The sequence below is a fragment of the Camelina sativa genome, chromosome 19, assembly GCF_030686135.1.
Source record: "Camelina sativa cultivar CO46 ecotype springtype chromosome 19, ASM3068613v1".
Classification (NCBI taxonomy): Eukaryota; Viridiplantae; Streptophyta; class Magnoliopsida; order Brassicales; family Brassicaceae; genus Camelina; species Camelina sativa.
The window spans coordinates 1,636,694-1,656,342 of NC_141898.1; the positions used below are offsets into that span (position 1 = coordinate 1,636,694).

Below are 19,649 nucleotides of genomic sequence, written 5' to 3' on the forward strand. Positions count from 1 at the left end.
TTAGATTCTTACACAAATTCAATCTCTTTATAAATTTCATTTAATTTTAAATAAATAAATAAGTCAAAACGAATTATAAAATGTTTATTTATATAAAACAATTTCCATTTTAATACATAAGTAGATCATAAGGTATGCTAAGAAACTCTATCATCAAAATATGGAATCATCTCAATTGCTTTTTTAGGTTGGTGCACTTAGAAGTGCAGTTTCTGGTGGATCTCCAACATCAAGAAAACTCCTTGACAATGGCTGCAAACGAACAAAAAAGAGAAAAAAGAACTGTAAGCACTAAGCAGTATCAACAGAAAATGGCTAAACGTCTCCTACTACATTGATGGTCGTAATACTTGCCTCATTGTAATCAGTTCCTGAGAGAAAGAAAGGTTCCTTCTCCCGAATCCCCCCAATCTCATGTACAATTCTTTCAAGATCCTGCAAACCATACGAGGTAACCTAATTGATAAGATTTTCTATGCAGAGGTTGATAAGATCATAGGTTGTTTGGAACAATCCTTCATTCTAATTTGATCTCAACCATCGTAAAGATTTAACCTTCTGAGTTAAGATTTCAAATTCGAGTAGCTCCTCTGTGATTTTCTCAAGGACACGGCGATTTTTAAGAAGCATTACCTTTGCCTTTTCATACGCTAAGTCATAAATCTGTAGAGGAATAAGATGGTATTAGAGAGGTCATTTAGCCTTGGACAATGCTTGAAACTACCGAAAAGCTAAGCTAAAGATAGAAAATTGCGGAATGCTAGAGAGGCACCACAGACACGGCAGATACGTATGGAAAACTAGAGAGCAAAACGAACCTTTTCAACTTTATCCGCCATTTCATACTCGTGATTGTTCCCCATACTCAAAGCTGAAACCTGCTCAATCGAATCAAATAAACCAAACAGAAAAAAAAAAGTATAGGGTCAATCAACTGATCAGATGGGACATCAGAATGAATGGAAACAGTATGTAAGATCAAATCATCATGTTCAGTATTCATCATGTTGGTTCAGTGGTATCAGATATTTAATCTTGGAATGGAGCCAATTTCAGATATAAGAAAGAAGGTTACCGCGTTAGTAGCATAGTATACCGCAGGACTGTCATCGGGTCCCCAGCCATATTGAAGCACCATACGTGTTGCAATCTGTTGCAAGACACAAATAATTATCTTTATAGGGAAACGAAACATTAAGTATGTAGACGACAGCATACTGCAAAAAGAGTAGAAAGAGTTTACCTCCTGCGCTTTAGTTATTTCTGAAGAAGAAAGAAAATTTTCATCTCCGGGAGGAAGAAGCATTTGGGATGCAATATGAGATCCAAAGCAGAAAACAAGCTTCTTTTCAAGATATGATCTTGATTCCGTATTCCCAATTGCAGAGCCTCCACTTGTGACCTTGGTGATTTTTGTACACCCAATTCCTTCCCAGGAACTAGGCTCAAGCCAAAGATTTTCCACAACATCGAAGTTTGGTATTAGAAGTGCAATGAGAGCACGACCAGCCGCCCAGACAGCATGTGGGTACTTTGTCTCCCTCGTCCAAGCAACAGAAGGACTTAAAAGTTCTATTCCGTTGCTTATTTGTCCATATGGTTCCATCAGATCAACCACATTCTCCAAATCTTCTTTGGTTAAGTTGAGTCCAAGATGATTTACAAGCACTTTTCCCATTGTCTTTGCAAGTTTAGTTTTCCGCAGCCATGGGGGGACTATATGGCTAAACGTCTGTCAGAAAGAGAAAAAAATCACCTGATGAATCACACTTCGAAATTAACAAAAATGGGCTTGACCATAGGCGAAGAAGATGACACATTTCTTACCGCAAACCAGCTAACGTAACTCAGAAGTTCGTCAGTGTCCAGAAATTTGCTTCTGAAGGCACTGCTTTCGAGAGCCATTGGAACAAGTTTTAGTTCTATCGGTCGTAATAAAGTTGTCTTCTCCGAAACCTGTAAACATGAATTGGTAACTAACATAGTAGGGAACAGAACTACAGAGAGAGATAGGAGAGAGCAAGAAAGAAGAAATATGAATTGGTATAGTACTCACAAGCAAAATAGAAATGAACCATCAGATGCAAAAGAAAATAAACAACTTTGCAAAGCTTAAGATCACCTTACGCCAATCCACTAGATCAATGAGTTCTCTGTCCATGGTTTCTTCTGCAGCGTTGTGTAAAATCCTCTCCCTTTCCATTTCAGTTGGACTTTGAAGATGGAATACTCTATCCATACGACCTGGCCTTCTTAACGCCTCATCAATTTGCTTATGATTTCGTGTCGTCGCCATCAAAACTACGCCATCCTGTTTCTCAAAGCTGCATAAGTAGAAGTTATAAATTAGAATGACATCAGAAAAGTCAACTGGAAAAAGGGAGAAGCTACTTGAGTTTCTACTGGACCAGTCCCTACTGCATTAAACGCGATACTTTGAGAAAACGCTGTGAATGCTACAATTTTGGTCTTAATTGTTAACCAACATAGAAATTAGCTATTACCCATCAAGTTCAACAAGAAGCTGATTAATGAACGATTCATGATCTTGCTGTTTTGTATGTACGAACTTCCCACGTACACCAGCAAAGAGGTCAAAATCCTCCACAAAAATGATTACGGGTGCCTAGTCATCACAGTATACATCAGATCATAAGATGACATCATGAGGACAATGTAATATCTATGAAAATGATGAATAACAAAACAATATGAGGTAAGCAGCTAACCAAGTCTCTTGCAGTTTGAAAGAGTTCCCTGACATTCGCTGCACTTTGACCAACCCATAGCCCAGCTTCCAACTCTTGAGCTTCAACATTGACAACAGGCACTCTTGCTTCGGCTGCTATAGCGAGCGCCAGTGACGTCTTCCCTGTTCCTCTCTCACCCACAATAAGAACTCCCTGCAACGAGATAAAAAATGCTTATAATTGGACACTGACCCACAGGATAAGCATAGAACCGTAAAGCAACATACCCGAGGTGCGCGGGCACCCATCTCCTGAAATGCCTTTGGGTTTTGTAAAAATGCCACAACCTCGTTGATTTCTTCTCTCATAGACTCAATACTAGCAAAGTATTTCAATGGGATTGGTGGATTTTTCACTCTCTTCATTCTGTCGAATGCAGTTTTTATGGGGTCGATTCCAGCCTTTCTCTTTTGTTTGATTCTCCTTTTTCTATACGTAAAATATGATTTCTGAAAGAAGAAAAAAAAAGCGACTTTCAGTAATCAACAGTGAGTGTAAGAAACCTGAATGATCAACAAACATGAACGGTGTAATACTAGCTACAATACTACTGCTCACGACAAATTGAGAGTGTTGGAAAGAGAAGCATAAAAGGAGAGAAAAGTTACATACCACTCTAAAGAATTTCCGCACGTTTGGATCTCGGCGGAAGGGTCCATAGCCAAGAAGTCTTGGAACCTTTCTTTTCAGAAAGCGAAAAACATGATACAAAACAAACCCATATATAGAACTTCGAATTAGAAACCAGAGGAACCATTGAAAATCTTCTGTATCTCGGGACTTGAAGTTCAATTCTGCTTCAGACTGCCATTGTAAGTACCATGTTGAGCCAACAGTCTGTTCTATTTCTTCTGGCCAAGCCATTCCCAGACGCAGCCTTAACTGTGTCAGAAAAAAAGACAGGAATAAAAAAAATAGACACATGGAAGCAGGAGGAATATCTCCAGAGAGAGAATAAAGTAATACCTGGTAAGGAATGATAAATTCGATAACTGGAAACACTACCACCATCATAATGTCATCGTTAAGATTCCTTATTCTCCTTAATGCATTATCCTTCGCATTTGATACAACTTGAGTCTTCCTCAATGCGTTAAAGACTCGAGAAACCACCCTTGTAACCAGCAGAAACTGTTGTTGAAGACTTAGCTCTGTCATGGGTATCCACATCAGATGAACAGAAGTTGGGATTCCACAAGCAAGCATTTTGAGGTAAAGAGCATCAAACCCTCCGAATTTCTCAAAAAGCATCTCATATTCCTACAACCACAGACAAGAGTTAAAAACCTAAACTTAAAAATTCATCAAATAGATTAGGACTAACTAAAAAATCCATGACATGGGTAACCTTGATGTCAACGTAATACTCCTTGTCATCTCCTTTTAATGCAACATACATTATAGCATAATCATGCCTAATCCTGGCACTGTCAATCAGCTTTCTGGAAACTGCATATGGAACTGCCATAGGGTCCATCTCCCACCTATTTTTGTCCTCGTTAAACCAAGTGTTTGAAACAACTCTATCTCGATCCAGGAGTACTTGTTCCTTCAGATTTTAAAAATTCATTAACTAATTGGTGAATGGTCAATAAAATGTACAAATAAGCTCTGGCAAAGTCAGAGATATACATAAACTTTTCAACAAGGTTCCAACTAACACTGTTTCATTTTAAGCATTACAGCTAGCATCTCAGTTCTACGAATATCAAACAGTGAAAGGATCCAATCAATGGTGTAAGCCCAAAAAATGATTGCTTCTTGCTTGCCCAAGTAATCTGATTTACTTAATAGCTCGAGATCAAGATAGCACATGAACTTATATCTAATAAAAAGATAAACTTAAGAATCTACCAAAACCTAGGTGACTCTTGAGGTTTCTATCACCAATGAATACAATCTGTATAGGTTAGTCATGCTAATTATATATCTACCATGAACAACATAAAGCATTGTTCCATCCCTCCCTGGGAAAACATCCACCAATAATAAACAAACCGCATATATGTGGGCTAATACTTCATATCATAAAGTTACCTGTCTCTGCGCAATATATTGTTTACCAAAATCAACATCTTCCAAAAGTTTCTGTTTCAAATCGGCTTTTGCTTCTTCCTGCCACTTTTTCCAACCATGCCGTAGATGGAGCTGGATAGCTTTCGGAACAACCACCTCCTTCTCTCCAAACATCCATTTCACCTCAGCCTCAGGAAATCCCTTGACAGCTTCACCTTCTGGAGTCTTTTGAACAAAAAGCTTTTCTTCACCAAACTTTTTCATACGTTTTCTTATACGATTCTGGAGATCTCTCTGCAGCTTTTTTGATTCCTCAAGGCGTTTTTTGATACGTAGAGAAAAATCCACTGAGTCACGATCGAAAAGGGGGTCAACCTCCTCTAGTTCCAAAACATTAGGCAGTATCGTTTGTTCCAAGTGCTTTCTTTGAGCGTTCACTAATTCCTGCTTAATCTCAGATCTCGAGAGTTTTGTAATGGAGCTTTCAGGAACACTACAACCAGAAAATCAATTGATCTTGTAAGTGAAACATGCAACATTTATGTCAACAGGAAAAACAGAGAGCATATACATGACAATAACATGTAAAAAAACCAACAAAAGATACACTTAGACTAAGTGCAGAGGTACAAACAGGATAATTGGTTATCTTAGAAGTAAAAGATACAACTTTTACCATCGCTGCTAGAAATGCACGCAAATAAGAGGAATGCACAGAGAAATCTTGCAAATAGATGAGCTTATCACAATCAAATGCTAAAATCTCTCTAAAGGGAAACCAAATTATCAGCTATAGGTAAGATAGAATAATATCATCTCAGATAAAATCAAGGCTAGAGATATCACCTTTCAGGAAGTTTTCGATTCATTTCTCGGTTGAAGCTCTTAACCAACTCTACACACTCTCTTTCGATGAAAATAAGCTCCCTAACCCCAAAACTCAATGTTGTTGTCTCTTTCTTTAGAATTATATCGTCAATCTCATCTATTCTTTCCCATATCTTGTTGTACTCGGTCTCCATTATATCCACACTCTCTTCCAATTTCTCAACTTTGTCCCTAGCGCCTTTTATCAACAGTTTTTCACTCTCTTTCTTCAATCTTAGGGCCTCATCTACAATCCCATCAGCTCGTTTCATTAACACATCTCTCTCCTTCCTCAACCGCCTCATATCACGATACAATCCACTCATTATCTCTTTCTGCAGTTTCTCCTTCTCCACCTTCACTGCATCCAAAACCGTTCCCACTTCGGCAACATCTCCATTTTCCTTTCTAACCTTGTCAATAGTCTTCAGTAAAATCGAGACTCTCTCCAACAGCCTCCGAGTATAGTCCGAGAACTCATGATCAACAGTTTTCAAAACCACCTCTTTCTCTCTCACTACCTCTTTCTTTTTCTTCCAAATCACATTACTGACGAAAGGCACAGCTAAAGCTGGAGCTTGAAAAGAGCGAATTGGCGAAAACCCAATCGCAATACAAAACAAGGCGTAGACTAAAGGCTTTGACACAAACTGAAATACGCTCGCTCTCGTCTTTGCGTTAGACACAGACGATGGCACAAGCTCGTTTCCATCTCCACATAATCTCAATGATTCCGAAACAGCTTCACTCCCGGATTCAGACTGTTTCGACCTCAAAAAACTCGCACTGACACCACCGGAAAAACCAAAACAGCCTCTAATGGGAACAATTTTCCTAGATTTCTTGGATTCTCTAGACCCAAATCTTCGATTTTTGACCCGATATCTAGGCTTTAACGAAACTATACCTGAGCCCAGAGAAAGCGGAGACAACTGTGTGAGAAAGGGTGAAGATATGGAAGAAGCGGAGATGAATTCCATCGCAGCACTAACGCCGAAGTGAAACTCAACACCATATCTTTGTGATAGCCTCCATTAGAGCTCCTTACTATTGCTATACGATTGAAGTTTCCGCCGGAAAGTCGCCGGATTTTTAAACTGCAGCTGACGACGGAAGTGAAAAGCACTAGAGCGCAGTGTCAAGAGAGGTTTATCAGATTGAAAGAGATAGAGAGAGAATAGAGAACGGTTCAAGTTTTCAATATACAGTACCCACACTATTAAACCGATTATCAAAACCGAATTTTCAATAACCGATTTTATCCCATACCGGGAACACACTAAACCGGATTGGTTTGTGCTATTTGCTTAAAGAACGAGAACAGAGCATAATAAACACAACAAAACATTCATATTGCTCATCAGCCGGTCTTACATTATCAAGTTACAATTACAACCACCAAGAACAAACCCTAAACTAGTATACTGTAAATACATATTAGTGACAACACTACATCTTCCACTAAACCTTCTTGTTCACATAGAGGTTTCTCTTCTTTCAACAGATCTCATCTCCTTCCCAGTTATCTTTCTCCTTTGGTCCCGTAGGACCTTCTTCTCCATAAAGAGCAATGGGAAACAAATCAACAATGTTCTCAAAAGAGAACCTAACAACCAGAGGAAGAAGATTCATGATCTTATTGATCTCAGACCCTGAATCATAGGCAATGCTCGGACCCCATTCTCTCATATACTGTAACCAGCGCGGCTCCATCACAACTCCATTACCTAAATACTCTGCTGCTACAATCACATACCTTTGGCTAGATTCCAACATGTACTTACTTTTCGCAACGTCATTTCTCACTCCAATCCCGAACTTTGACGAGCCTTGGAGATACATCCCTGGATGAGGGAAACTCGCATGTCCGTGTTTAGATGAGTACACAGCCGGTTTGTTATCTTTCACAAACTCAATTTCTGACGCATCAACCCAACCACCACCACTGTGCTGAGAGAAGAACATTTGCCAAAGCTCACCAGAGAAGTTGCATACACGGAAAGTGAAATGTTCCCAGTCACCAACATGTTCTCCTATGCGGGTCATAGGTAACGTGAATATCCCGATTTTGAGCGTGGCCGGGCCATTAAAGGGACAGAAGATCCACATCACAATGTCGGTGAAGGTTCCACCAAGTGCTGGTTTCACATGAACGTAAAGCTCGGAGCTTTCAAGGTTTCCTTTCTTGAGATGACTCTTTGCTTCTTCGTCTTCAGGAAGATCTATCCAGAATTCCATATCATTGCATCCTCCAGCAGGCAAGTTCGAGCCTGTGGAGTTAATCGGTTCACCTTGTGATTTCCCTGACCGGTACAACAAAGCTCCGTTTTTAAAGAACCATTGTACGGATGAAGGCATGTAAGCTTCTTCGGGGTGGAAGTAGACGGTTGGTCCGTAGTGTTCGATAACAGCATGGACCTGGTTGAGATTTGGCATCGCGTGTAAAGTCGAATCAAGATTCTTTAAGCATCCAATATCAGGGACCTTCCTATCAGAAGATATATCATATGTGCAGCAAAAGAATGACCCAACAGCTACACCTTGTGAGAGCATTCCTCTCTCGCAAGGTTGGGTGCTCCATACACTAAAAGGAGAACCAGAGCGGTTCGACTTCTTGGAAGAACCCACCTCAAGTATCATCTCAGAGGTTTCACAACTCTCTGTAAGATCCTCTCTCACACATCTAACCTCCTCTGTCTCAGGTTCCCCTGGTTGATGGGTTACAAAAAATCCCATTGCTCTGTAACCAACCGGAGGAATAGGTAGCCAGAAATAGCCACCGCCATTTTTCTCTGAATCAGCACTCCAAACCAAGGAATAACTCACAGGCTTTTTCAGGGGCGGCAGATTATCAACACTGATGGTTTCACTAGCCCGAGCTGCAAGTACATAACCTCTCAAGGGCTTATCGGTTGGTTGACAATAGTGACCAAGGCAGTGGAAACCTTCTGGAATTTCCTCAGCTCTGTAAAATGTAGCACGTTTTGATTTTCCGTGCGATGAATCGGAGCTCCAAACTCTATGGAGCTTAGTGATTTTCACCACATCAATTTCTCCTAGGTTTATTATTCCCGTGGCAAAACCATTCCCTGCAAATTACAGAAAAGTACATCACTTTTGGCAACAAAGAAGTAGCAACACTTATAGATAGAAATAGAACAATTCATTGATTAAATGGACTTGAAAGAAATCTTTAACATGATACTCAAAAGTCAAAACTAGTAACTTCAACCAAAGATTTTTAGTTCCATGACTTCCATCAAGCATAACTTATTTTATCCCTTATAAGCGAATAAGCGATAGTTGGTACATAACTTCTGAAGAAACAAAACTGGATGAACTCCATCAAATGACATGATTACCATATCCATCCACGCTTTGAAGACATTTAATGATAGAGCCTTTTTATATAACTAGAAAACACTATCGAGCCAATACTAAAATCACATTTAATTATAGCAAAAGAAACAGTATATCTAAAAGTTGCATGTGAGAATATGTAAAGTTGAAACCAAGTCTTGTATCAGAAGAGTCAAACAAAGAAGATTGATAAAAGACAACGGGAAGTGAACCCATGCAGAATATTCGAAAGCATCTTCTCAGTCTACCCCTTTCAATAAATCAGAATATAAATTCTCTTCTCCGAAAAGAAAAATCTGTATAAAAATAAATAAGCCACAAAACTCGATAAGATTAAGACATTTCTCATTAACCAAGGACGAGAACCGACGGGTCATATTAACCTTATCTTATACTAATAGTAATAACTAATCAAGCTCAATTACTAGATTAGACCAAACCTAGCTGAAAGTGCTTTTTTTTGGTTAATGATTCAAAATGATTTTTCCAACTTACATTATTAATTCAATGATTCAAAATGTTCAAGAATCTGCAAGTTGCAAATTTCCAGTAAAAGAAAGTTTTTTTGTACCTTGTGGCCAACAAGGAAGAGGAGACGGAAGTGAGGAGGGCTTTGGCTCGGCCGATTCCGAATCCAACTCGGAGACTCCTCTGCTCCAGTAAAAACAATCACACCCAAACATCTTTGTACAAAATTCAAGACTTTTTCTCCAGAATCTCGAAAAACTAAGAGAAACCCACCAAAAACCACTAGCTGATTTCGAGTGGGTGAAGTTCAGATTCGCCGATTATAGAGAAATATCCGATTTTTCGCCGGGAACTGGGAAAATCACCGTCTCCTATGCGTCTCTCTCTCTCTCTCTCTGTGCTCCTCTCTCTATACCTCAATTTGTGAGAAATTTAGAGAAAGGAGCAACATTAAACAGAGAGGTTATGAACTTATCTACACATTCGCGGCGAATAGAAAGAGAGAGAGGCGTTGCAAGTTGTGTAATTGCGTAACAAAGAGGAGAAGGTTTGATGTTGATGATGATGAAGTTTATACTTTTATGCGTTTCTCTAAAAGCTCTAATATTTTCCCTTATCTTTACAAACTTTTCGTAATAACCCCAGTATTATACAAATATTCAGATTAGTCCCTTATTAGTAACTGAAAGTTTATTCATGCGTTTCACCTCAATACTTTCAAATTTCACAGTTTTAACCCATCATGCATCATCATCAAACGTTTTCGCACATTCAAAAAAAAAACAAAATATAAACACTTTTCTCTCTTTTTTTTCCTTTAAGCCGCAGAATGACTAAACGTTTCGTCTACAGCACTAAGATTTACTACTTTATTCTTGTTATATCTCTTCTTCGTGCTGTCTCCTTCTCCGCCGCTTCCACCGCCACAAGTTATCGATATCTCGCATCCAAACACGTTCCCGAAACATGAAAACAACCCTTTCTTACCTTCTCCTCCTCCACCACCGTTCCTCCCTCGTTGTTGTTTCTCTTTTCTTCTCCTCCTCCTACGTCTCCTTCCCGCTCCCCCTTTCCCGCTAGATTTATCGCTTGATCCAGCCGCTTCAACCGCGCCTTTTTTCTCAGCTCTCCACCGTTCGACTCTGTGCTCAATTCCCTCTGTTTTCCCTTCAAGAATCGAACTCGCGTCCTCTTTGTTATTACTATTCGTCGTCGCAACCGCTGTTTTCTGCCTGTTGTAAAGCCCTTGCGCAATCGCAGCCGCGACCACTGACGCTGATGGTCCGATATCAGAGCTACAAAGCGAACCGTTCACCATACTATCCGCACCTATAACAAGACCACCACCGCCTCCTCCTCCTCCTCCTCCGTTGGTAACAACCCCTGTTTTAACTCCGTAATCATTCGTAGACGTTGTTAAGTCCGATTGATCGCTATTTGTACGACGATGCATCATCCTTGAAGCTTCTTGATCTCTTTTATTCGTATCTCCTCTTCTACTTCCATCAAAAACCTCAATAGATAACGGCATACTCCGTTGACCACCATCAAGAAGCGCAACGCCAAGCCGTAAAAACCCTTGTAGCCTACCGGAAGGACGACGGATCTGAAGCGTCACAAGCCTCATATTGTTGTTCCCACCACCACCATCGTCACCGTCGCCGAAACCAGACCAAGGAGCGAAAAGATCGCTAAGAAGAACATTGACAGTACCAACAAGGGCGTCTTTAGCCCAAGCCGCAGCGTAAATCTCAATGACAATAGCTGAAGCGTCAGCGTCAAGGATCTTATCGTTAACCCTAAACACGAACTTCTCGTTCCATATAGGGTTAGCTCTGTTGGATTGATCAACACGCGTGGTGAGTTTCCTCATAGGATCGGTGTTGATCCAAGCGACGGAATACGTTTTCATGTTTCTTGAAACAGGGGCTAAATCTTGAGCTGAGATTAGATTGATTTCAAGAACGGGACATGCGAACTTGAGTCGAACCATGTTTATTAATTTGTGTTTTTTTTTTTCTTTTTTTTTCTAGAATCTATAATGGATTCGTTTAATCTTCGCAAGAAGCGGGAGATTAAAGAAAGCTAAAAGCTTCTTTGTTCACACTCGTCTCCGTGAGAATGATTATACGATCAGTTGAGAATGAGAATTGACAAGGAGAATAAAAGGAGAGGTTAAGAAGGAGCGTGAGACGAGGAAGAAGCTTGTGGTTTTTAGACATGATAAGAACTAGACCGTTGGTTTTATTGACTTTTTTCCAAACGGTAAATTGGTTATAAAAGTTGGAGACTTTAAGGTTACAGACATTATTTCTTTGACTCGCTCTTTCTTTGGTCTGTTTTGATCTAAAGATTTGTTTGGTTTTTCAAGAGCTTTGACTTTTGTATATTGGTGTAGAGAAAAAACAAATTAAAGATGTAGTCAAAGTGAATGATCTCTGTTATAACGAATTAACGATATTTACGGAAGAATAGGAGAGTTTGTTTTGTTCTTAGTTCTTTATATTATCATTTCTTTTTTTTTTGGGTAGGAAGCTGTTCTTTATATTTTCTTTGTATAATTTCATATTTTCTCGTTCAAAATTGATCAAATACGTTTGGTGTGCAATATATATATTTCGTTATTGGCCTTTCAAATAAACCACGATATAGGGAAATATAAATACTTGGTCTTCCTCTACTTTCAGACTATTTCGCTCTCCCAAAACAAACAAGTGTCCTGATTTTTTTCCATAGATGTACGAATAGGGTTGTTTAGAAAAATGAGAGGGTTGATAGGATAATCTAAAGCGCCGGTGGATATTTTAAAGTTAGGAGGAGGTTGTTCGGATAAGAAAAAATAATATATAGTTTACTCAACATATATCACATTATGAATTATATGCCTTTAGGTTCATGGAAATGGTTCGTGGATTTCCTAATGGATGAATTCAGTGTATGTGTTTACATGTCATGTTGTAAACAAATAAAACGTATTATTAGATGGTTGTGATATTTTCTTGTTGGTGGGATTTTAAACATATTTTGGATCAGCCAAATCCACATATTGTTAATAGTATGACGACCGTTTCACAATGCTTAAATCAGTACAAAATTTGTTAAACAACCCGAGACAGATTGAAAACATTCTTGTTTTCATTATAATATCTAATGGCTATGATCACACCAACAAAAGAAGAAAAGATCGAGAGATACCTTAGCACGTGCGCTTGACCATCTAAGTCACAACCAAATTATAAACATATGTAGACAAGTAGACATACGTAGATAAAATCTAATCTACCACAACTTCCATCTCCATTCACCAATATATTATTAATAATATATCTCTCTTCCCTGTAGATCTGTCTCAATTCTCAACCATGGTTGTCCACTTGATCTCTCTTCTCACACCAATCCTAGCCCAAATCATAATTCTGTCTCTTCCCTCTCTCATCAACACTTCCCAATTGGATTACGACACTCTAGTTTTCAAACAATGCGATTCATTGGACGCAAACATCCTTCAAAAAACAGCAACAAAATATTCAAATTACTCAAATAAGAATCTCATTCTCCGTGCACAAGCCCTTTCTTCTTTCTTACGCAAACTCGAATCCGAATCCTCTCGATCTAAGTTCTACAAGACTCTAGTTGGTAACGAAGAGCACGCCGTCTCTGGATGGTTCCAGTGCAGAGAAGATTATCCGAGTGAGATATGCCATAGATGTGTTAGTGATCTTCGTGACATTTCGTATAGACTGTGTGGAAACGCCACTTCAGCTCGTGTTCATATCCGAGGATGTCACTTGATATACCAGTTTGAAGGTGTTGAGACCCCTAGTGCTCGTAAGTATACATATTGATGTAGCTCATAAGTATACAGTCGTACGTTTGTGTCTAACACGATTATCTTCTTGTTGTTCGTGTTCAGAAGGAGCTAGGAATCATCACAACAACCACAAGTTATTCGAAACCCCCGAACACGGTCTTCTCCACAAGATATGTGATGAAGCAACGGCGGAGACGTTTGCCGGATTCGAAGAGTTGAAGAGAGAGGCACTCGCTGCAGCTGAAACAGGAGTCGTTGACGGGCACGGGTTCTTTGAGGATAGTTTCAAGCTCCTCCACGTTGTGGCTCAATGTGATGGCCACGTTGAAGCTTGCGATTGCGGCGAGTGCGTCAGTGCCGCGGCTGCTGCAGCGGCAGAAGAGTGTCGGTGGTCTATCGCGGGTCAAATATACTTAGAAGGGTGCTACGTCGGGTATACATACCACCCGCATGAAGTTCCCGATAATTCATACCACGGTACGTACGACTGAACCAACACCAGTTAAAATCAGTTGATGATGTACTTGAGTTGAGTTGCCATTTTTATTTTGTTTACTTTTGGTAGAAGAAGAAGGTTCAAAAGTAAACACGGGGAAGTCGTTGGCGATAGTTGTAGGAGGAGTAGCGGCATTGGTCCTTGTTGCTATCTTTTTTATGTTCCTAAAGAGCTTGCGTAAAAAAGGAGATGGTACGTTCTCATTAATTTAATTTCAATTGAAATATGAGTTGACTAAATAAAAACTTGATTTGAAAGGAAATATTCAATTTTGCTATTCCTATTGCAGATTGTTGAAGAGAAGGTTTACATCATAGAGATGTTAAGGGTTTAGTTAATTTTGGACAGCTCCACACAAGTATTAACTACATCTAGTGATTCGGATACGAGATACAAAATCATATCATTGACCAAATCAGACAACTTGTTTTCCTTTAATTTGCTTGACGTATTCATCAGTCTTCACCCTCTTCTACATCTTCAGGCACTAGAAAGCATTGACTTTTAAACTTTATAGACGCAGAAATTGCCGAGAGAAGAGAGTTACATGCATATATAAAAAATAATTCATGTCTAATAAAAGTTTGTCAAAAAAAAAAAAAAAAAAGTCTAATAAAAATATTGTGAGTGCACCAACATATGTAGCTGAAATGGATAAAGGAACACAATTGTTCCTGATAATTTCAAGAGGGGGAAAAAATCACAAAATCGAATTCGAATAAGTCATCGCAATTATGCTAGGTGATGAGTAAAAAGGAAGTTAGACCAAATGATATGGAAAAATGTAAACCTTCTCTTGGTGAAGTGACCAAATGATATGAATAACCCATCGCAAGCAACAACGATGGTGAAGTGACCAAATGATATGGAAAAATGTAAAAAGCAAACCTGGTTTAGAGAGCTTCACAACTCGATTGAAGGCTATTAAAAAGGAATTTTACTTACACAGATGAACAAAAATATTAAAATGCAAAAGTTGCATAACTTGCGATCCCCACGCTTTGGACGAGAAGTTGCCAAAGATCCCGTAAAACCCACGCAAGGAACCTGATATCCTAAAACACCAGATAAAGGAAGTTAGACGAATCCAGGATTTCTATCTATTTGCAAACAAGCAACAACGATGTTGTATGACAACATTTAATGAAAACATTGATGGTAGATGGCAACAAAGATGGTGTATGACAACATTTATAAGAGCGCTATGTAATAAATCCAAAGATAAATTGAGGGAAAACAAGTAGTTTGTTTACACTGAACGGTAGAAAAGATCTCCCAAGCGGGTACTTGATGAGAGTGTAAGAAATCTTTTGACCGTCCATTCCAGCTACTCTCTGAACCGCCTGCGTATGACAACATTAAATGGAATTATAGACAAAACCAATTGACATAAATCCCCACTTAGCATAGTAGATCATATAAATAATCTCATATTATTTACCTGGTTAGCTAGGTTCTAGAAATGGAAAATGTTACGCATCATCCACACGGACTTGCAGAAAGGGAAAAATTTGTCATATCTGCAAAAAAGATTCATCCAAAAGGTTTGAGAGTGAATAACCCGTTGAGAGAGAACTAAACTAAAACGAAGGGAGCCAGGAAATCTTACGCTGTAAACGCGCTTTGAGCAAGGTAGTCTTCCCTTTCTTTTAGCGTATCCTTTCCTACAAGCTGCATGCAAAACATAATGTGCGAGCCGGGTCAAATCAATTCCTTTCAGAAAGATTTATACTGATTTTCTTCTATAACTCAAGTCAAGTTTAGATCCAAGACTATTGTTCAAAACCTTAAAATGTAAATAGCTGAGACAAGAAGTACATCTACAATGAAAGTTAGGGAAGCAGCCATGAACGACATAAATACCTGCACAACACTAAGGGTTGCAGAAGTCACAGGATCTGAAAAGTCTCCTCCAGGACGTGAAACTGCACCAACAACTGTAACACTTCCATCACGGTCTGGTCCACCAAGTCATGTTAATTTACCAGCACGTTCATAGAAAGATGATAAACATGCTGCTGGATAGGCAGGATATCTACTGTCGACAGGCATTTCAGCCTAGAAAACAAAGCAATACAGGTGTCAATAAACTGAAGAAAAATAAGGAGAAGTGAGATAAGGACAACAAACATATACAACAACATACATATATTACATCGAATCAGAGGAAATAATTGTACCCTCATAGATTTATACGAGCACGAAAAAAAGTTACCTCTTTGACTTGTTATTGACCTCTGTGCTTGCTTTGTGTTGTAGCTACTGGTTCTAATAGCTCTCTATCCTGCAATGACAAGAACAGTTAAAAAAGTAGTTGAACTTAAATAATAGTGAAGACCCCATCAGATCAAATGTCTGAACTGTACGATCAATATGCAGATTCAGAATGAGAGAGATATACCTCAACCATTTAATTTCCTCTCTCTCCACAACCAACGTACACAACAACAGCAGAGTTGGAGTACTATGTATATAAGAACAAATTAGCTTTGGCAATCCAAAATATCCAGTAATTCAGTGGAACAAAACCAGAGTGTCACAACCTACCTTGGAACAGTCTTCACAGAACATCATAAAATAAGGCTAAATCAGACATCCCTATAGCAATGTTGTGACACTACAAGAACAGGAACAACCAGCACCATTATCAATTCCACTTCGTCTCAAGGTCCCTACAACAATAAAATTCCCATTTAAACAAATTTCAAATTGTTTTCAAAATTTGATACGAAGAGAAACACTGATCACCCCGAGGGATGTACACATCACCGGATATTCTCGCAATAGTCTTAAAAGGCCTCCTGTGAGATATGAAACAAAAAGAATCGTTATAAGCCAGCCACAGTCTGTCGTTTGTAATGGTAAAAGAAATCATAAACGTCAAAACTTCATGTCTGGCAAGAATATAAATCCAAAGAAGGGGAGTAAAGTAAAATTCCACAAAGAAGCACAAGAGAACGAACAAACAAACCTTGGATCGTGGCAGAGCCTCCTTCAAGATAGGGGCCATTGCTTGGCTGCAGTGTTGGCTGGCACAGATACTGAGAGAGCGAACAAAATCATAACACATATTAAAAAAAATTAGCTTATTGATAAAGTTTTGAGACATGTAGAAACAGAGAGAGGCAGAAGAAACCTGTGGATGGTGACATAAAGCCTCATAAGCTCTTTCATCTGAGGACTATCATATCTCAGCATGTGTGAAAAATTTGCAGCATAACCCCAAGAATCATCTAATGGAATGATGCTACCATCCTTGTACATCCTGCAATGTTATAAGAACACAAAAAAAAAAAAAAAAAAAAAAAATGCATACCTCTCTCTCTCTCTGACTTGTTTGCTCTCTCGTCGCCATTATAATGCTTCAACGATTCTGAGAATAAGAAGACATGAAATTTCAAATCACACACCACAACTCAGTAACAAGAAAAAAGAATCATAGATTTAGAAGAAGAAGAAGGAACAAGGAGGAAGAATCATTATAAATCTGTGATTCTTTTTTCTTGTTCCTTCCCCTTTGTCCTGAAATCAAAACGTAACTGAGGAGTGAGGACTGAGTTGATTTCAGGACAAAGGGGAAGGAAGGAAGGAAGGAAGGAGACGATGCTCCAAACGACGGCGTCTCAATTAATGAACCCTAAAGAAGTATATGGGCCGAAAACTAAAACCAAAAGCCCAATTCCTAGAATTTTCCAACCGCTGTCGTTTTCAAGCCACAACGTTCATCTTCTTCATCATTCACGATTCACGACCTAAGAAGGGTAACAAACAACAGAGCAGAGGTTAGAGTTCGCGATGGATGATGAAGTGAATAATACTCTCTCTAAGGAAATTCCTATAATTACTAAAAAAGGGAATTCATATTTTGATTATTTGAGAGGAAAAGGAAATAATGAACAGATCCGGTTCTCTAGAACAAATAATGTTGGTTTTACATTTTACGTCCAATCCAACTACTGTTTGAGTTACAAATCAATTTTGACGGTTCGGTTCAACAGACCCCGGTTCTCTATAACCTGATCCTGGTTAATACCGGTTTTGTGAAATAATAATACCTCATGAATAATAATAATAAATACCGCAATTTCCACCGGTTTTGTGAAATGTTGGTTTTTTAAAATAATGTATCCTATTCTTTGACCAACGCGGATTTGTGTTGTTACTAATGCCACTGCGAGCAAAAGAGAGAGTCTTCTTCTCAGTCATATTGATAACTTGATAAGCATAATGGTTATATATACTACATAAATACTGTGGCGGGCCTGGCCACCTGAAGAGGGCTTATAATGGTAAAAGTCTTATGCATAACTTAAGGTTCAGTTTGTTAAGATATTCAACTATCGATTAAATGTATATGCGTCTCTGTTCTTTGGTTATAACTTTGATTTTCTTCTTCATGTACTAACTAGGTAATTAGTCCACGCAATCTGTGGTTGTATGCACAATAGTTTTGATTATATTTTTTAAATTTTCTTAAACTAAAATATTGTTTTATTAATGTATAGTCTCAAAGAAGTTATACTAATGTATGAATCTAAAAAAAAATTATAGCAATTTCTCAAAATAACACTCCTGTCAACAATTTTTTTGGTATGGTTATTTATTATACGAAATTTAAAATATATAAACTTTTTTATAAATAAAAAATTAACCAATTCCACAAAAAATTATTACAAATTGATTAGTTATATTAATATAAATAATAATATAGAAATTTAAATATTTTCCTAATATGAGAGAATCTATGTTTATGATCATGTTTTATAGAGGTTAAACATTGATTTAAAGTTTTTTTTTCTTAATGACCATGTAAACATAAGACTGTACTATAGTAAAATTGAATCAAATAAAATTATCAAAAAATTTAGTATACGTATAAAATTATTGTATATAGAATATTCCTCATTTTAAAGTTTAAAGCAATTAAAATAATTAAAAAATATTAAAATTTTACCAAAAACATTTTTTCTTGAAAGATAAATATATTAGTTGGAGGAATGAATGTAAAATTATTGGGTAGGAGTTACATTTGAGTTAAATGGAGTTAAATGCCTTTAAAAGTGGGTTAATTATAAATAAATATTTTAATTTGTTTTTGACTTAAAGGAAAAGGAATACCAAGTGGCTCAATCAAAATTTAAACTTACACTTTTTGATTGTTTTGTTGATATAACTCAACACTCACACATAATATTCCAAATTGAAAATATTACTTTTGAAGTGACAAACTAAATTAGTTTTTTTTTTAAATTATATGAACTTCAATCTAAAGATTTTTTAAAACCCCAAGAATAACTTCAATCCTTTTGTTTTTTGTTTTGTTTTTCACTCATTAATATAATTTATAGTGCTAGATTTCATACTAATGGTTTCATCTTTAGAGCATTTAGTTAAATGGTATTTTAAAATAATGACTTATAAGATGTTAATCTAAAATAGATAATGAAGATAAACCTTTTTAAACAGATTCTCAAATAAACTTGATTTTTCTGTTAAAACCAACATATGTGAATTTAAATTTAGCTATGGAAATTTTAAAAATAAATATAAATAGATTAGAATATAATACTTTCTAAATTAAAATATAGAATCAAACTCTTACAACACATATTATATATAACAACATTTGATATTGGTGAGAGATGAGGAGAGAATGATTACTTATAAGATGATAATCCAAATTAGATAATAAAGATGAATCTTTAAATATAAAAAAAATGTAAAATATATATATATATTATGTAGTCTCTAAAATTAAAATTTAGCATTAAAAATTTACAATGATATTTCATTTGGTTTTTTGTAACCCATACAACAAAAATAAGAAATTGAAAACATAAAAAAAAACATAAAATGATTTGAAAAATTGTGGAAGAGAATG

The 19,649-nt window shown here is 37.5% G+C and overlaps 4 protein-coding genes and 1 long non-coding RNA gene across 15 annotated transcripts; 1 reads left to right on the forward strand and 4 right to left on the reverse strand.

The window, feature by feature from the left end:
* Nucleotides 1-73: 73 nt before the first annotated feature.
* LOC104764061 (putative inactive ATP-dependent zinc metalloprotease FTSHI 5, chloroplastic) lies at nucleotides 74-6,862 on the reverse strand. 2 transcript variants are annotated; one of them, XM_087503005.1, is made up of 16 exons: nucleotides 5,613-6,862; nucleotides 4,788-5,259; nucleotides 4,099-4,299; nucleotides 3,717-4,010; nucleotides 3,363-3,632; nucleotides 2,978-3,199; nucleotides 2,730-2,903; nucleotides 2,505-2,626; nucleotides 2,123-2,324; nucleotides 1,828-1,956; nucleotides 1,244-1,732; nucleotides 1,076-1,150; nucleotides 819-878; nucleotides 556-663; nucleotides 355-435; nucleotides 74-252 (listed from the first exon to the last, which is right to left on the reverse strand). In XM_087503005.1, exons 1-16 carry the CDS (start codon nucleotides 6,611-6,613, stop codon nucleotides 184-186), a joined length of 3,969 nt encoding a protein of 1,322 aa, XP_087359131.1. In that variant the 5' UTR covers nucleotides 6,614-6,862; the 3' UTR covers nucleotides 74-183. The 2 variants fall into 2 exon arrangements, with proteins under 2 accessions (XP_087359131.1, XP_087359132.1); XM_087503006.1 differs by having other exon boundaries at nucleotides 634-663; nucleotides 5,613-6,849.
* Nucleotides 6,863-6,964: 102 nt separating this feature from the next.
* Nucleotides 6,965-10,082, reverse strand: LOC104764063 (hypothetical protein At1g04090-like). Its single transcript, XM_010487507.3, has 2 exons — nucleotides 9,565-10,082; nucleotides 6,965-8,722 (listed from the first exon to the last, which is right to left on the reverse strand). Exons 1-2 carry the CDS (start codon nucleotides 9,674-9,676, stop codon nucleotides 7,131-7,133), a joined length of 1,704 nt encoding a protein of 567 aa, XP_010485809.1. The 5' UTR covers nucleotides 9,677-10,082; the 3' UTR covers nucleotides 6,965-7,130.
* A 54-nt stretch (nucleotides 10,083-10,136) lies between these two features.
* LOC104764064 (uncharacterized) lies at nucleotides 10,137-11,941 on the reverse strand. Its single transcript, XM_010487508.3, has one exon. It carries the CDS (start codon nucleotides 11,452-11,454, stop codon nucleotides 10,279-10,281), a length of 1,176 nt encoding a protein of 391 aa, XP_010485810.1. The 5' UTR covers nucleotides 11,455-11,941; the 3' UTR covers nucleotides 10,137-10,278.
* An 866-nt stretch (nucleotides 11,942-12,807) lies between these two features.
* On the forward strand, nucleotides 12,808-14,404 carry LOC104764065 (plasmodesmata-located protein 4). Of its 3 annotated transcripts, none has more exons than XM_010487509.3 (4): nucleotides 12,808-13,289; nucleotides 13,375-13,749; nucleotides 13,838-13,960; nucleotides 14,058-14,404. In XM_010487509.3, exons 1-4 carry the CDS (start codon nucleotides 12,824-12,826, stop codon nucleotides 14,063-14,065), a joined length of 972 nt encoding a protein of 323 aa, XP_010485811.2. In that variant the 5' UTR covers nucleotides 12,808-12,823; the 3' UTR covers nucleotides 14,066-14,404. The 3 variants fall into 3 exon arrangements, with proteins under 3 accessions (XP_010485811.2, XP_087359291.1, XP_087359290.1); XM_087503165.1 differs by having other exon boundaries at nucleotides 13,841-13,960; nucleotides 14,058-14,226; XM_087503164.1 differs by lacking the exon at nucleotides 14,058-14,404 and having other exon boundaries at nucleotides 12,814-13,289; nucleotides 13,841-14,030.
* Nucleotides 14,405-14,543: 139 nt separating this feature from the next.
* LOC104764067 (uncharacterized) lies at nucleotides 14,544-17,672 on the reverse strand. 8 transcript variants are annotated; one of them, XR_015591650.1, is made up of 12 exons: nucleotides 17,309-17,672; nucleotides 16,905-17,141; nucleotides 16,740-16,809; nucleotides 16,538-16,569; nucleotides 16,316-16,440; nucleotides 16,170-16,232; nucleotides 15,984-16,052; nucleotides 15,632-15,826; nucleotides 15,378-15,439; nucleotides 15,210-15,288; nucleotides 15,022-15,111; nucleotides 14,544-14,823 (listed from the first exon to the last, which is right to left on the reverse strand). It is a non-coding gene; the product is annotated as an uncharacterized LOC104764067 (long non-coding RNA). The 8 variants fall into 8 exon arrangements; XR_015591651.1 differs by having other exon boundaries at nucleotides 14,544-14,815; nucleotides 16,517-16,569; nucleotides 17,309-17,643; XR_015591649.1 differs by having other exon boundaries at nucleotides 16,517-16,569; nucleotides 17,309-17,643.
* Nucleotides 17,673-19,649: the final 1,977 nt, after the last annotated feature.